Source organism: Euleptes europaea, chromosome 6, assembly GCF_029931775.1.
Source record: "Euleptes europaea isolate rEulEur1 chromosome 6, rEulEur1.hap1, whole genome shotgun sequence".
Taxonomy (NCBI): domain Eukaryota; kingdom Metazoa; phylum Chordata; class Lepidosauria; order Squamata; family Sphaerodactylidae; genus Euleptes; species Euleptes europaea.
Window position 1 is genome coordinate 51,948,500 of NC_079317.1, and position 15,614 is coordinate 51,964,113.

Here is a 15,614-nt window from a genome sequence, read left to right on the forward strand (position 1 = left end):
GAGCATGTAGGTTGGCAGCAAATAGACTGAAACTAGAATTTTTACCTGGGTTGTTCACCACAACTTTTACAAAAAGTGTTTTATTGAGTAGTGTCATCTATTGTGACTGACTGACCACAGAGATGGAAGTATGGGGAGAATGTTCTCCCTGCTAGGAGGTGAGACTTGGAGGAGGAGCAGGAAGCAAAACAAACCAGAGTTTGCATACAACCAAACCAGAATTGTACATGGTTTATCATGACATCTAAAAGTACTCAATGAAACACTAGTATAGAGAGATGACTACAAAGATATAAAGTTTGACCTAATACATGCTATAGCAGGGGCCCCCAACCTGTTCAAGCCTGCAGATACATTTGGAATTTTGAGGTTGAGGGACAGATGCCCCTACAAACTGGTTGCCATGAGAGGCAGAGCAATGCACACACAGAGAGAAGCAAAGGGGGGGGGGATAACATGTACACAGAAGAAGACGACAAACAGGGGAAAGGAGGGGATAACACACAGAGAAGATTAAAGGAGGATAGTGCACACACACAAACACACAGGGAATACCACCAAGGGGTGAAAGGGAAGATAAAACACACTCGAGAAGGGGCTGTGGCTCAGTGGTAGATTATGTGCTTGGCAAGGTCCCATGTTCAATCCCTGGCATCTCCAGCTAAAAGGATCAGGTGGCAGATGACGTGAACGATCTCTGCTTGAGACTCTGGAGAGCCACTGCCCATCTGAGAAGACAATACTGACCTTGATGAACCAATGGTCTGATTCAGTATAAGGCAGCTTCATGTGTGTCCACACACAAAGATGACAATGACCAGTGACAACGACCAGGGAAATTCACAATCAAACAGCTCAAGGGGTGGGGTGAGACAGTATTAAATTACGGTGGTTTCTGTGGCATCTCTCTCTCTCCATTCTCAGCAGCCATTCAGGCACTGCATGAGGAATTCAAACTCTTCCTCAAAGGTGGGGAAACAGTAAACTGGACAAACACTTGGCTTGCTTTTGCTGCCCCCAACGGGTTGCCAGGTTCACACACACACACACACACACAGAGAGAGAGAGAGGGGGGGGGGTGGGGAGAGAGAGATAGAATCATAGAGTTGGAAGGGACCACCAGGGTCATCTAGTCCAACCCCCTGCACAATGCAGGAAATTCACAACTACCTGGCTTCCTGGCTTCCTCTCCCGTGAGCAGTGGGGAGGGTCCAGGTGAAAATCCCTTTAATTTGCATGAAGGCAGCCTTCACAATGGCCCTTCCTACTTTCCTGAATCATAGGGCAGATGCATGGGGAAGTCCCCATGGGCAACAGATTGGGGAACCTTGTGGTATAGCATAAATGGGGTACAGAACAGTTGCAAAGCTATCTGTAGCACTATTTACAAACCCAGCTTTAAAGACATATGATACCCAGTTAACTTCCAGGAGTAAACTGACTTTAAAAATATTGTTTTTAAATATTCTTGTTTTTAAAAAAATGTCTGGCAAACTGGGGCTACATATAAATTAACTATTCTATTTTTCACACCCCAGAATTTTTGTAGTCTTTATTTCTAACTTGGTTTGTGTGATATAATATCTTTGGTATATTTTGATATATATCTTTGGTATATTTTGGCCAATGAATAGGGTTGCCAATCTCCAGGTACTAGATGGAGATCACCTGCTATTACCTGGAGATCTCCTGGAGATCTCCTGCTATCACCTGGAGAAAATGGCCACTTTGGCAATTGAACTCTATGGTATTGAAGTCCCTCTCATCCCCAAACCCCGCCCTCCTCAGGCTTCTCCCCAAAAACCCCTGCTGGTGGCTAAGAGGGACCTGGCAACCCTACCAACGAAGCATCTCCTTACCACCTTGTCAGTCATCCTAATGCCTTGGATGAACCACTCATGTCTTCAAAAACCAATTAGCCTGTGAAGTGCCTCAGTACTCTTTGGACCACTTATTTATTTACTTACCTATTTCATAAGCCATCTATCTTATAGAGCAGGGGTCCCCAATGTGGTGCCTATGGGTACCATGGTGTCCACTGAATCCCTTTTCTAGTGTCTGCCAAGTTTTAGGAAGTGGGCCAGCAAGGCTTCTGATTGACTATTGGAGATTTGATTGGCTGTGCAGATTTTTAAAAAATGTTGCTTTGGCAGCAGCTGCCACCACAGCACAAGTATCTACACTGTATGTATTATACAGTCAGTTACATACAGACGTGGTATATTAGATGCCTAGTGTGCTCAAGAGTGTTTTTTTTTTAACTTGGTGTCGTTTAAATACCCACAAATCATGGTTGGAAACAGACTGGACAACCACTTTGCATTTATTTTAAAGGGACAAACTGTGCTATATACATTTGATGTGAGTGCCTTTTTAAATAAATATGTACCGGTAATTGCTAAAATCCAAGCAAAATTTCAGCTCTGGTTTCAAACCTCTGATTTTCTTGCTTCAAAATGAATCCAGTTCCAAGTATTCTGCCTCTATACTTTGAAGCCTGTTCTTTAATTAGTCTTTATTTTAAACTCCAGTTTTACGAGAGTTCAAAGAGGAAGCATATAGAGCAGAAACACTGCAGGTCTCTCTCAACAAACTAAAATGCCAACAATAAATTCTGATGGGATTTTAAATGTTGCTGAGAAAGATGTAAAGCCTCTGTTACTAAACAGTTCATGGTTCAGATTGACCATAATTGCATTAAGTTATAACAAAGCAACAAGGATTAGCGCATCACTATTTTATGTTAGCGGTAATAAAGGCCTGGACAGCTTGTAACCCACCAAACTACCCATCAATGATGTATTGTGGCCTGGCAGTTTTGGACAATTCCCCTGTTTTTGCAGTCACAGCATAAAGAAACATAAACATCCTGATTTCATGGCAGCCACCATGTATGGCTAGCAGACTACATTTGGCATGATAGGTAACAAGTTCTGCAGGTTTCCTAGGGTTGCCAGGCCCAGCCTGGTAACCAGTGGTAGACTGGGGATTGGCCATTGGAAAACGGCACAAGGCCACTCCTGGGAAAACCTGGAAGTGATGTCATGCAGTCAGGTGATTGCCAATTTTTAATTTTATTTTTCTCCCACCACTTTTCTGAGTGGAAGTGAGACATGGCAGCTGGGGGCAGGAGATCTACTGCTCCCATCAGGGGGCTGGCAACCTTAAGGTCTCCAGCAATAAATTGTTGCAATTAGTGTTAATTATAATATAAAAATTTATTTACCAAGCTGCAATCAGTAATAGAAGAAAAATTCAGATCATGTTTGCCTGGATATAAGCTGAAACAGATCCTGGAAGTTTTTTTTTTAAAGTGCAACAATAGCTGCTCAGGCCCCAATTTGGATTGGGACTGTGGAGGGAAGAGTGTGCTTAATGCTTTCCACCCCCACATGGTTTTACCCATTGAAACTACCCCCCTGTTCATCTTCCATGCTGTTGTTCCATGCCCTTTCTCCTTGCCTATATCTTTAGCTTCTAGGGTTAACAATTTTGTGTGTGTATGTGTTACTTGGGGAAACTCCGTGCAGATGGAAGGCAAAGCAGACCATTTCGCCATATTTTAGTGAAGAAGGTACTCAATAAGCTTCATATACATTTCCCAAATGGTAATAATACGATACTTGATGTTTCCCACAGACTTTCAGCTGACACACATATATTATGAATGAGTTCACATACACGCCCAGTTTGTGGTAAACAGCTGCTTTACACGTTGCAATTTCCCTAAACGGAGACCGTCTTTGCATCATGACTACACAAGTTTGGCAGCTGGTGTGATTGGTGGTGGTGTAATGCATATTCGCTCAGAACATCAGTCATTATAGTAAAGGTGTTTTTCAGAGAGGATCACCACATCAGATTATCAAGCAGACAAACTAATACATGAGTGGGGCCTGTAATATACATGGCAAATGGTTTTCAATGGTGCATTACACACACCAACAAAGGAACTCATTTTTTTAAAAAAGGTATTGGCTTGGATCCTACCTAGAACTCTGATATATGTGGGGAAGACTGTAACTGATTTCCCCTTCCTGTGGGAGATTTGCCCCTCAGATTTACCCTTTAACTATTCCTAAGGGATCCCCCATTCCCCAAGTACAGCATTTTGTGGTTGTTCAGAATGCCATGTGTGGGGGAAACATAGTGAAAATTACACTGCTGCCTTGTGTCCACAGAAATTCCAGGTCAGATCCAAGCCAATGAGTCATGTCTTTGTCATTAACAAAATATTTATTTCTGAAGCATTTTCACTGAAAACTATTACATAAAGAGGCTCTGTCTTCCGGCCAGCCATGGCCAAACCCTGCCCCCTTTCCCCACCTCATGGGGGTGGGTGTCTGTGCCAGAATGGCCTTCTGACAACCCTAGGCCTTTCACGCTGGACTCTATGTATCTAGGAGGGGAAATGACCCAAAAGGTAATTCCTGAATTACATACACAACTGACTCCTCCTCAAAAAAAGCAATTTTCCTTAAGCAAGTGCACCAAATCCTATTATTTATTTGTTTTGCACTATCTTTGTATGCAGTGTTTACAAAGTACAAGAAAATAGGACCCTGCCCTGTGGAGCTTACAGTCTAAAATTTGATAAAAAAAAACACAACAGAGGGAGAGAAGGGAGGTGGTGGCAAATAAACAAAGGTAGAATAGGCATTCATTTCAGTTACATGTGATCAGCTTCAGTTTCAGTACAGGAAAGGGACTAAAGCAGGGGTAAGCAACAATTTGGGGTCTGAGTGTCACAAAAATTGCAATGTGCACTGTGAGGATGCTGGTGAGATGGCAAAAGGGGGGGGTGGGGAGAGACAAGGGGTGTACTGAGCCGGGCATAGCAGGAGCAAGCTGGGTCTTAGAGGCATAGCCAGTGCCCTAGGGGTTCAACTCAGTCCCTTGGGCAGAACCCCAAGAAAAATGATCTGGTGCTGCCTCCTCTTGCACTAAAGGATTTGTGCCAAAAACATCACAGAAAAGGTGGATTTTGAGAATGAATGTAGACTCGTGTACTAATAGTACATGAAGAATTAAGAGGAAATATAACTGCTATCAGCATTTTGTTTTTTTCCTAATTTTTTTTGAAAATTTCAATTGATTGATCAATTTTTTCAGGAGGACTTCCCCCACCCCCAAAGTATGTGAATGTGTTTCTCATATAAATTTATAAGTTAGAACAATATATGTGAGGCTTTAAAATTCCCCCTCCTACTGAAATGTTAGCTTATCCTGAAGAACTAAGGTTCTAAAAATACATTACACACTCAAAATGATGCTGCAGCATAGCTTTGAGAATACAAAGATTCCACGCCCCCCCCCCCCTATTATGGCATATCACTTGGCTGGAGAGAGAGACGCCCCTTCAATTTCCATTCTGCATTAGCTCTGCTGACAGAAACAGATACTTGAATGAACTAGTGGCACCCAGAAAGGCTCAGCTTAGATGCACACTCAAGAGACAGACAAGGAAGTTGACACCATAGGAAAGATTCAAATATGCTCCACAGAAAATGATATCCTTTCCCTTACTTTCAGATCACCCACTTTCTCCCCTCCCCAGCCCAGCAATGTGATTTTTGTAAAAAGAAGAATACCCCCTTTTAAAAAATTTGGTTTTAAATCTCCCAGATTCACAGGAAATAAACGGTGAAGGTATTATTCTAGCAGTGCCCCTGCCAGAGATGGCCAGCTTTACAGCAACAAGATCTTTTCAAGTTAAATTTATGGGAAAGTATTTTGACAAAAACCCCTCCTCTCATTCTTGTGAGCCATATTAATTCAACCTGAAAACTTTTAAAAATAATATTAATGAAACAACTGATGAATTAGCATCTATTGCCAGGAACAAGTATAAACACATCTAGACAAACAAGTTCATCTACCTCCATTCTCCCATAATTACTAGAAAGGAACAAAACTCCACCTCAGGAAAGCAAAGCAGCTTTGATTGTCTTCACAGCCAGGAAAAATAAAATCAACAATAGCCATATTAGCATAGAAAAACAGCAGACACAATATTAGTGAATTTTACATTTGGTGGAAATTGGGTGGTTATATTTGAAAAGAGACAGGAGTGAGGGTGTAATTAAAATATTGTTACTCTTAGTTATTTTCATTATATTTGATTTTCTGTTTTACAAAACAAAATTCAATAATAATAGAAAAATTCCAGTCAGAATACAAGTATTAAAACTAACCTCTTGACATATCACAGTTCACTTTGCCTAGGTTTCTAAAATGGTATGGAAATCTTCACCACTTTCCTCCCAGTTCCAAAGGAAGCAATTTTTACAGAGAAAGAGGGACACCATGCGCTCTCGCCAGCTCTGTCTGATGCTGCATTTGTAGCACAAGCTTGCACAGCGGTTACCCGTGTATCTTGATCTGCATTCCCTGAGATAGTGCCTGGTTCATGAAAATATTTTGACTCTGAATTCCCCCTGTGTCGTTGTGAAGTCTGCCATTTAGGGCAGCAAACTGGGTTTATTGACAGCGAGAAGCCAGAGCCAATGTTGCCAGAATGGAAAGATGGGCCAACTGTATCTGTTCCTGGTGTTCTGATAAGGATGGAAGATGCTGGGCTTTTCCTGAATTCTCGAATCACTTGAATTGGGAAGGAAGTCCAAGGTGTGGCAAGTATCAGAGTTATTTTGGAAACATTGTGGTGAGTTGGAATTATCCCAGGGGTTGAAGTCCTCTCAAAATCTTTGTCAGATGAATGATTGTTCTGAAAGGCAACCAGATGGGGATCTAAACGTCCACTTGCAGCTGGCCTTTGGCCAACAGGATTATCTCTTTTAGCCACTGAAGTAGGTGACAACTGTATCTCTCTGGAGACTGTTTGCTGAGGAAATCCAGGACCAGCAGTGGAGGTGACATGGAATTGTGTAATGTGAAGATCTTCAGAGGCTGTTGAGGGGATGGTTTGATGAGCAATCTGGGATTCTATTGGGCAACCAGAAGATGTAGAAGAAAACTTTTTCAACTGAGGTAATAAAAGGCTGGAGTAAGCATGGCTGCTTGCTTGAGACGCAGTTCTGAACGGCTTGATTGCTATACTGCAAGTTGAAATATAGAGCTTAACTGAAGCATGGAGATTTGAAAGCTGAGCATTGCACTGGCTGTAGCCATGCTGTGTTGTCTCTGCACTACAAGGCCCCAGAGCTGTGTGCAGGTTTTTGGTATGAGATCTCGAAACAGGTGGGACGGCACACAGAGCAACATCCAGGCGTGATGTCCAGCACGGTAGAGCTCTTGAAGCAGTTGTAGAAGGAAAAGAGGCTGAAAATTGCTTGGGACTCATATGACCACCAGAGGAGTGGTAAGCACTGCAGGCACTTCCTGAACATGGCTTGCAAGAGGTGAGTGGTGATGGAGCACCAGTGCTGCAGAAACAGTTGTATGGAGGAGTGAGGCATGCTGATCTGATGCCAGAAGGATTAACACAACTGTCGTCTTTCCCCAAACCTTTCCCCTTACTTGTATGTGCCAAGACTATATCCAGACTCGAACGGTAAACCACAGAAGATATACAGCCAGATGGTGAGATGTCGTTCCATGGCGTGACCTCTGCAGATGATAAATGGGCTGGAAAATACCAGGCTGAGTCTGACAGAATTCCCGCTGGTGGCATCTTCTGGAAACTGCTACACCAGACGGATGATTTGGAAGCTTGTGACGGGGTCACTCTACTAGAAGACAACATGACTTCCACAGTAGAAATGTATATGGGAATATTTGGAGTGTTGCTGTGATGGTCCTTGCATGACATTCTTCAGTTTCAGTCCTAAATTCTGAAAAACCAAAGCTGTAGAAGCCTCAGGGCTCTAGTTTTAAAACAAACTTTTTGTCCTTTTTCTCTTGGCAATGGAAATTTACGTTCTCTCTTTTAGGGTGCCAGAAAGGTGAAAAGTAATTTAAAAAAAATTAAAATCCATATGTGATTAAGAAGTAATATTCCTTCAATGCCACCAGCACTACTTCTCCTGTTTGCAAAATGAGACGAGCATACTGCAGGCAAACTGCAAAATGATCAGACATGAGTCTCTGCACTAGAAATGATGAGGTGGAAGTCAGACGTCAGCCGCAAATGCTAAGCAAAGACCGATGATGCTGACCTTATTACAATTTCTTCAGTTAAAAGGATTACTCTTCTAGCCTCAATGGTGCGTCTATTGCCTTGAAAGCAACAGATCATAACATGCTTTGGCTGTTTTGAAAAGCAAAATAGCTCTACTTGCGGTCTCCTCTTCCTCTCACAGCCACTGCCTAGCCACACTCAGAATAGCAAGATCTCTGTTTAACAGGTCTAAGAAGAATTTCCTACAACTGTTCCAAGTAATGGCACACCACAACTCAGCAATAAAAAAGATAGATGCTTGCTTAATTTCCTCCATATGTGCTCTTATTTACTTTAGAACACAGCAATCCTAGACTAAACCTTGCAGAAATCCTTCAAAGGCTTAAGTAACTTGGATGTAACCTAAGCTGTTGGCACAAAGTCAGCCCTGTCACACTGGCACCAGGAACGAATGGGAAAGAGTTCTCGTTCAGAATATTGCTGGATGCCTTTCCCTGCTCACCACTGCTGGAGCAGACATTGCATGAGAGGTATCTGCAGCATGGCTTATACGCAAATCGATTAACAGCTGGGCTATGGCTGGACTCAGTGTAAAAAAGAAAACTATTCACACATGTCTGGCTTGGTTGGCGGAGGAGTAACACCACCAACAAATCACAGTAAGAACAGATTGATGACACAAGGTCCAGTTCAAATATGCTTTTTTAAAATAAAAGACCCCACTTTCGGTCAGCCCTGAGCCACCCAAATTTACCAGCCTTCCTGCTGAAAGTAACTTGGAGGACCCAGCTTAAGCTGCGATGAGAGTTTGCATGAATTTCTCCTCATGAATGAAAAAATAAATAGAATTCAAATCATTTCCAGGGCTTCAGGTCTCCCACACTTCTGCAGTCATATTGTGTATTACACATTGGGGTGGTGGTGGTGGCAACAGGTAGGCTTGACAATTTCCTCGTATTGGTGGTCAAATGCCCACCAATGGTGGTCAATGCCCACCAATGGTGGTCAAATGCCCACCAATCGACTGGGCTGCCCACCGACCTGCACCCCCTCCCACCAAATATGTGATACACAATATGACTGCAGACGTATGGGAGACTTCTGCTGTTGCTTACTGTGGCTTTTTCAATAATGAATAAGCATTCTGGCCAATACACTTTTTCAATATTCTCATTACAAGCCAACCAAGGCACAAACTGTTTTAAGCTTCATGTATGAAACAGTAAAACTCACCCCTTTATAGGTTCTCCATTAGCAAATGCTGAGTAATTTGCTCTGGCCTAGAGTCCAAATGTTGAACTTAAGACAGGATTTGGGCTGAGTGTGGTCTGGTACTGGGTTGACGATGTCTTAGGAAGTAACTGAAGTGGCCTAGTTTTTTTTAAAAAAAATAATGAAATAGCAATGAGGCTGCTCCTTCCAGCTCTTTCCTCCAGACTTACTCCAACAGTTTACTAACCTCTTGAGAATTCAGTATGTTTTCTAGGTGTTCACAACCCCTGTAAAACATCTGCTGAAGATAGATCTTCTCCAGCCACTCCTTCTTCTGTGCCCACATGCGGTATACTTTGTCCTTTTCTTCTAACAGGACCTGCAAAGAGTCCTGGATCTGGCAAAGGAAAACACAACTAAATGTCAATAATAATCCATAGTGGAGGACGAGAAGTGGTTTAAACTTTTTTGGTTTTTTTTTTTTTTACTATTAAAGAATTAATTTAGAGAACCAAAAATGAATCATCATCAACAAAGCAAAAGCAAAGCCATAAATAAATAAACGGGCCAGAAAAGTGTCAATCAATTAGCAACTAATTAACCCAGGGGAACGGGTGATGTTTGGTATGCAGTGACCTGGCTACTAACAGATCTCTTCAATGCCATTTTGACTAAAGGAATAAGTAGGGCTGCCAGCTCTGGGTTGGGAGGTAACTGGAGATTTTGGGGGCAGAGCCTGAGGAGGGCGGGGTTTAGAGAGGGGAGGGACTTCAATGCATAGAGTCCAATTGCTAAAGAGGCCTTTTTCTCCAGGTGAACTGATCTCTTTTGGCTGGAGATGAGTTATAATAGCGGGAGATCTGCAGCTACCACCTGGAGGTTAGCAACTCTGGGAATAAGGGAACACAATCTATGCAGTTATTCCAGTCTGAGCCTATTGATTTTGGAAGAGTTACTCAAATAATTCTGCATATGATTGTATTGTTCATTACTCATTTTTTCCCTCTGAAAGGCCTGTCACAATAAGCATTAGTCTATCCTGCTCTCTAATTGTGGCACATACATATATGGGCTAATCTGGTAGGAATGCGGATCATGCAAATACTGGTGAATCCTGCTGTTATATTATTGTTCTCCTGTTGTTACATGATTGTTATTACATACATCTTTTGTTGCAGTTTTCAGTTCCAGGAAGAGCTCTTGGCCCAGCTGCAGCACCTGAGCATAAACCTCATCACGGGCCTCAATCTCTGCCAAAAGTTGCTGATGCTGATTCAGCTTCAATCCACTCATGGATGCATCTCGAGCAGTCTCCTTAATCATCATTTCTCTCGTGATGTCAGATGTCCAGGAACAATAGGACCGTACCTTGACATGAAATCAGTAAAAGGTGAAGGAGGAGGTCTACGGCTTGGGTTTGCTAAATTAAGGGACAATCATATCTCTTGAGTTGGAAACAAAGCAACAATAAAACACAGCAGTCTTTATGGAGTGTAGAGTACTTATGATTCACAATAGGAGAGCGTAGCAAGCAAAAATTAACAATTAAAATTGTTTTGCAAAAAACAAGGTGGAGTAATACCTCATTAACCATACAACAGGATAACTTTCACTGGGCTGTAAGGCTGCAATCAGACATTATGCTAATTTTATTTATTTATTTGTTTTGTGATTTCTTGCTCACCCTCCCTGGCCAAAGCTGGCTCAGGGCAGGTTACATCATTTAAAATTATACCAACAATATTAAAACGTATAACAATAAAACCCAATTAAAACAAACAAAATCCAAAGATGGTGCAACTATCCAGACATATTGGCCAAGCAAACAGGCAGGCCTCCTCTCAAGTAGGTCTTATATACACATAGGAAGAGGGGGGGGGAGTAGGGAGGCCAACAGTTGTAATATCTGCAGCTGTCCTCAACTGTAGGCCAGGTGGAAAGGTTCTGTCTTTCAGGTCCTGTGGAACTCCTTGAGGTCCCACAGGGCCCTGGTGTCATCAGACAGAGCATTCAACTGTAGCTGGTCCCCTGTGTCTTTGTGCTCCTCTCCCTCTTCAGGCAGAATGCAAGTTAGGATACCTCGTTCGGAACAAACTCTGGTGCCCAGCTGGATCAGACTTTGCTTACTCCCCAGACCCCAGGATTTTAAGTGTGAGGTTAGGAGTCCTGTCTTGTGGGGAGTAAACAAACTGACATAGCTCGGCAACTTCATTTTTATGTCAAAGGAAACGGGAGATTGTTTCAGATGAGGAATGCTAAGTCATGCTCTGTGCAAGAAGAGAGGAGCTGGGGGAGCCTATGGGTCCAACGACAACAAGCCACATTCAGGCCAATTGAGGCAAACTGCAGTTTGACATATGAATGCAGCCAAAGGGTGCTGTTGTACACAATTAAAAAAAACATCCTGTGATATTTGACAATTTTCATGCTTGTTCCCCAAAGCCTATTGCCTGTAAATCAGGGCTGTCTCTTTGTTCAAGCACACTCTAAACATTGGTTCTTGTGGGTTATCTGGGTTGTGTAACCGTGGTCTTGGTATTTTCTTTTGTGACGTTTTGCCGGCAGCTGTGGCAGGCATCTTCAGAGGAGTAACACTGAAGCACAGTGTCTCTCAGTGTCAAGTGTGTAGGAAGAGGTTGGGTTGAGCTGAATCATTGAACTGCAAAAAGTATCAAAGGTAATGTGCTAATCATTGTCCTGTAAGTATCAAGATAATGTTCTAATGAGGGTGTGGTATGTTAATATGGAACCATTGTATCCTGAAGTGATCTGTTAATGTGTGAAATCCAAAGCTAATCTGCCTGGCTATTGTTGACTGTAGTCTTTGTTAGTCTGGAGGTTTTCAGGACAGGAAGCCAAGCCTTATTCATTCTTAAACTCTCTTCTTTTCTGTTAAAGCTGTGCTGATGTTTATGAATTTCAATGGCTTCTCTGTGCAATCTGACAAAATAGTTGGTAGAATTGTCCAGTCTTTCAGTGTCTTGGAATAAGACCCTGTGTCCTGTTTGTGTCAGTCCATGTTCAGCCACTGCTGATTTCCCAGGTTGGCCCAGTCTGCAGTATCTTTCATGTTCTTTTATCCTTGTTTGTATGCTGCGTTTTGTTGTCCCGACGTAAACTTGTCCACAGCTGCAAGGTATACAATATACTCCTGCAGAGGTGAGGGGGTCTCTTTTGTCTTTTGCTGATTGTAGCATCTGTTGTATTTTCTTGGTGGGTTTAAACACTGTTTGTAGGTTATGTTTTTTCAAAAGTTTCTCCATCCTATCAGTGACTCCTTTAATAAATGGCAAGAATACCTTTCCTATGGGAGATTGTTTTTCCTGCGTTTTCTGATTTTTGTTTGGTTTAATGGCCCTTCTGATTTCATTTCTGGAATAGCCGTTTGCTAGCAGTGCGTGATTTAGATGATTAGTTTCTTCCTTGAGAAACTGTGGTTCACAGATCAGTCTTGCACGGTCCATTAATGTTTTGATTATTCCTCTTTTCTGTCGGGGGTGGTGGTTGTGTAAGTAGCGATCTGTGTGAGTTGGTTTCCAGTAGACCTTGTGACCTAACTGAAAGTTTGTTTTACGGATGACAAAGTATCTTGATACTTACAGGACAATGATTAGCACATTACCTTTGATACTTTTTGCAGGACAATGATTCAGCTCAACCCAACCCCTTTCTGACTATATATTACTCTTCCTACACACTTGACACTGAGAGACACTGTCCTTCAGTGTTACTCCTCTGAAGATGCCTGCCACAGCTGCCGGCGAAACGTCAGGAAAGAAAATACCAAGACCATGGTTACACGGTTAGCCCGGATAACCCACAAGAACCAATGAACTCTGACTGTGAAAGCCTTCGACAATACACTCTAAACACTGTACTATCTTGATGTGTTCATATGCATGATCGCATCATGATGTGCTCATGAATTCCTGTACATTGCTGACAACCACACCCCCAAATAATGTCTATATACTAAGATTTTTTTTGCAGAGTTTTATCATGAGAAGAGGGAAACATGTGAAAGGGACTGCAGGGAAATGGAAGTTGTAGCAAACCAAACATACTCAGCATTCTATACAAAACTCAGAAATAACAAATGAAACAGTGCTGGAACGAATTGATTTCACTTCAGAAACTACATCATATAATGCAGAATTCCAAAATTTGGGAAGAAATTCCAAGGATGAGAATCTCAGAACCATTATGGAGGAAGCGTGTGTGCAGGAAAGAGATACAAAGGAGAAGCAAAGTGAGAAAGGTAGGCTATGTGTGTGTGTTAAATGCCTTCAAGTTGCTTCCAACTCATGGTGACCCTATGAATTAATGACCTCCAAACTGTCCTATTGTTAACAGCCTTGCTCAGGTCTTGCAAATTGAGGGTCGTGGCTTTCTTTGTAGAGTCAATGTGTGCCATCAAGTGCCGTCAAGTCGCAGCCGACTTATGGCAACCCCTTACGGGGGTTTCAAGGCAAGAGACTAACAGAGGCGGTTTGCCAGTGCCTTCCTCTGCATAGAAACCCTGGTATTCCTTGGTGGTCTCCCATCCAAATACTAACCAGGGCTGACCCTGCTTAGCTTCCGAGATCTGATGAGATTGGGCTATATCATGCTGCCTTCTATAGAGTCAATAAAAAAGTAAAGGTCCCTTGTGCAAGCACCGGGTCATTCCTGACCCATGGGGTGACGTCACATCCCAACGTTTACTAGGCAGACTTTGTTTACGGGGTGGTTTGCCAGTGCCTTCCCTAGTCATCTTCCCTTGACCCCCAGCAAGCTGGGTACTCATTTTACCGACCTCGGAAGGTTGGAAGGCTGAGTCAACCTTAAGCTGGCTACCTGAAACCAACTTCCATTGGGATCGAACTCAGGTCGTGAGCAGAGCTTGGACTGCAGTACTGCTGCTTACCACTCTGTGCCATGGGGCTCTTATAGATGTAGTAAATTTTAAAAAATGACGAAGAGGTGCATAGATTCAAAAGAATTGGGATTCCTATATCAAAAGTCCCTTAAGAAATCATACTGAGAAAAGTTTGACACAGTCAGCTGCTTTGGCTCTTACTCTGATTTTTCAATGTTAACTATGTCACCGGCATATTTTAGTATAATATGCGACGGATCATTTCATTATGATAAAAAAACAGTGATAAAGTTTATTGTCTGTGGCCAAAGGTCATCACAATCCACCATACAAAGCATTAAAATAACATTAAAATAACAGTTCATTATGGTGAATGGTTGTTGGCAGATTCTCACCTCACATTTTCAAGCAGGAAGCAACAAATGTAGAGGGGGTGGGGATAAGGGCGTAACATCTTCCTATATAAGTCCCAAACTGAACCACGAACCTTCATAGCAACATTAATGTAAACAACATATTCTGAGCCACTGATATCTCTACTACTGTGTCCCCGTGTAACTCTTTGAAAAATGTGGAATAAATTCCTGAAGTATTACTTTAATTCTTAAAATAGGAACACTGATGCTCACTTCTGTTTGAAAGTGGAGAAGTTTGCACGTTTGCTCCAACTGACCCCTGCGCTGCTCCACTTTACATCTCAAGGATTCCCAGTTTGCCACGATGGCCTGCTGCTTTGCTTGTATCTCCTCCGCTTGCCTTTCAGAGCAGCAGCTGAGCATGCCATCAGCAGCATCAATTAGTTCCTGCAGCTGCAAAAAGTAAGGACAATACCATACAGGGTGTAACATAATTCTTTTACAAAACAACACAAAAATCAGGCAAGCTCAACTAAACTGGGCAGCAGTGACACCTGGTGTCTTCTGAACTTAATAACAGATGTACTCGTTAGAATTTCCAGATATATGCCAGTCCTCAGCTTTGTTATTCTGGACAATGAATTTGGTTCATGATGTTTCAGGTCACCTGTATTGGCCATTTGGCTGGGACTCCTGCATTGGCAGGGGACCTATCATTAACTGAAGCCCTCAAACTCATGCAGTGACAATAGGCTTATCACCATCAGACAGGCAGAGGACAGATTGTAATCCAAAGGAGAAGAAGAAGAAGAGTTGGTTTTTGTATGCTGACTTTGGCTACCACTTAAGGAAGAATCAAACTGGCTTACAATCACGTTCCCTCCCCCTCCCCACAACAGACACCCTGTGAGGTAGGTGAGGCTGAGAGAGTGTGACTAGCCCAAGATCACCCAGCTGGCTTCATGTGTAGGACTGGGGAAACAAATCTAGTTCACCAGATTAGCCTCCGCTGCTCATGTGGAGGAGTGGGGAATCAAACCTGGTTCTCCAGATCAGAGTCCACTGCTCTTAACCACTACACCATGCTGGAAGGTGCAACAGCAGTCAGCAC

General features: G+C 42.6%; 1 protein-coding gene across 1 annotated transcript in view; it reads right to left on the bottom strand.

Moving 5' to 3' along the window:
- Positions 1-15,614, bottom strand: part of SPTBN5 (spectrin beta, non-erythrocytic 5) — a 151,344-nt gene that overhangs the window by 71,527 nt on the left and 64,203 nt on the right. Inside the window, exons 32-34 of the mRNA XM_056851886.1 lie at positions 14,777-14,956; positions 10,454-10,657; positions 9,537-9,686 (exon numbers count right to left, since the gene is read on the bottom strand). Of these exons, the coding sequence (XP_056707864.1) occupies positions 9,537-9,686; positions 10,454-10,657; positions 14,777-14,956 (534 nt within the window). The remainder of the gene's footprint in view (positions 1-9,536; positions 9,687-10,453; positions 10,658-14,776; positions 14,957-15,614) is intronic.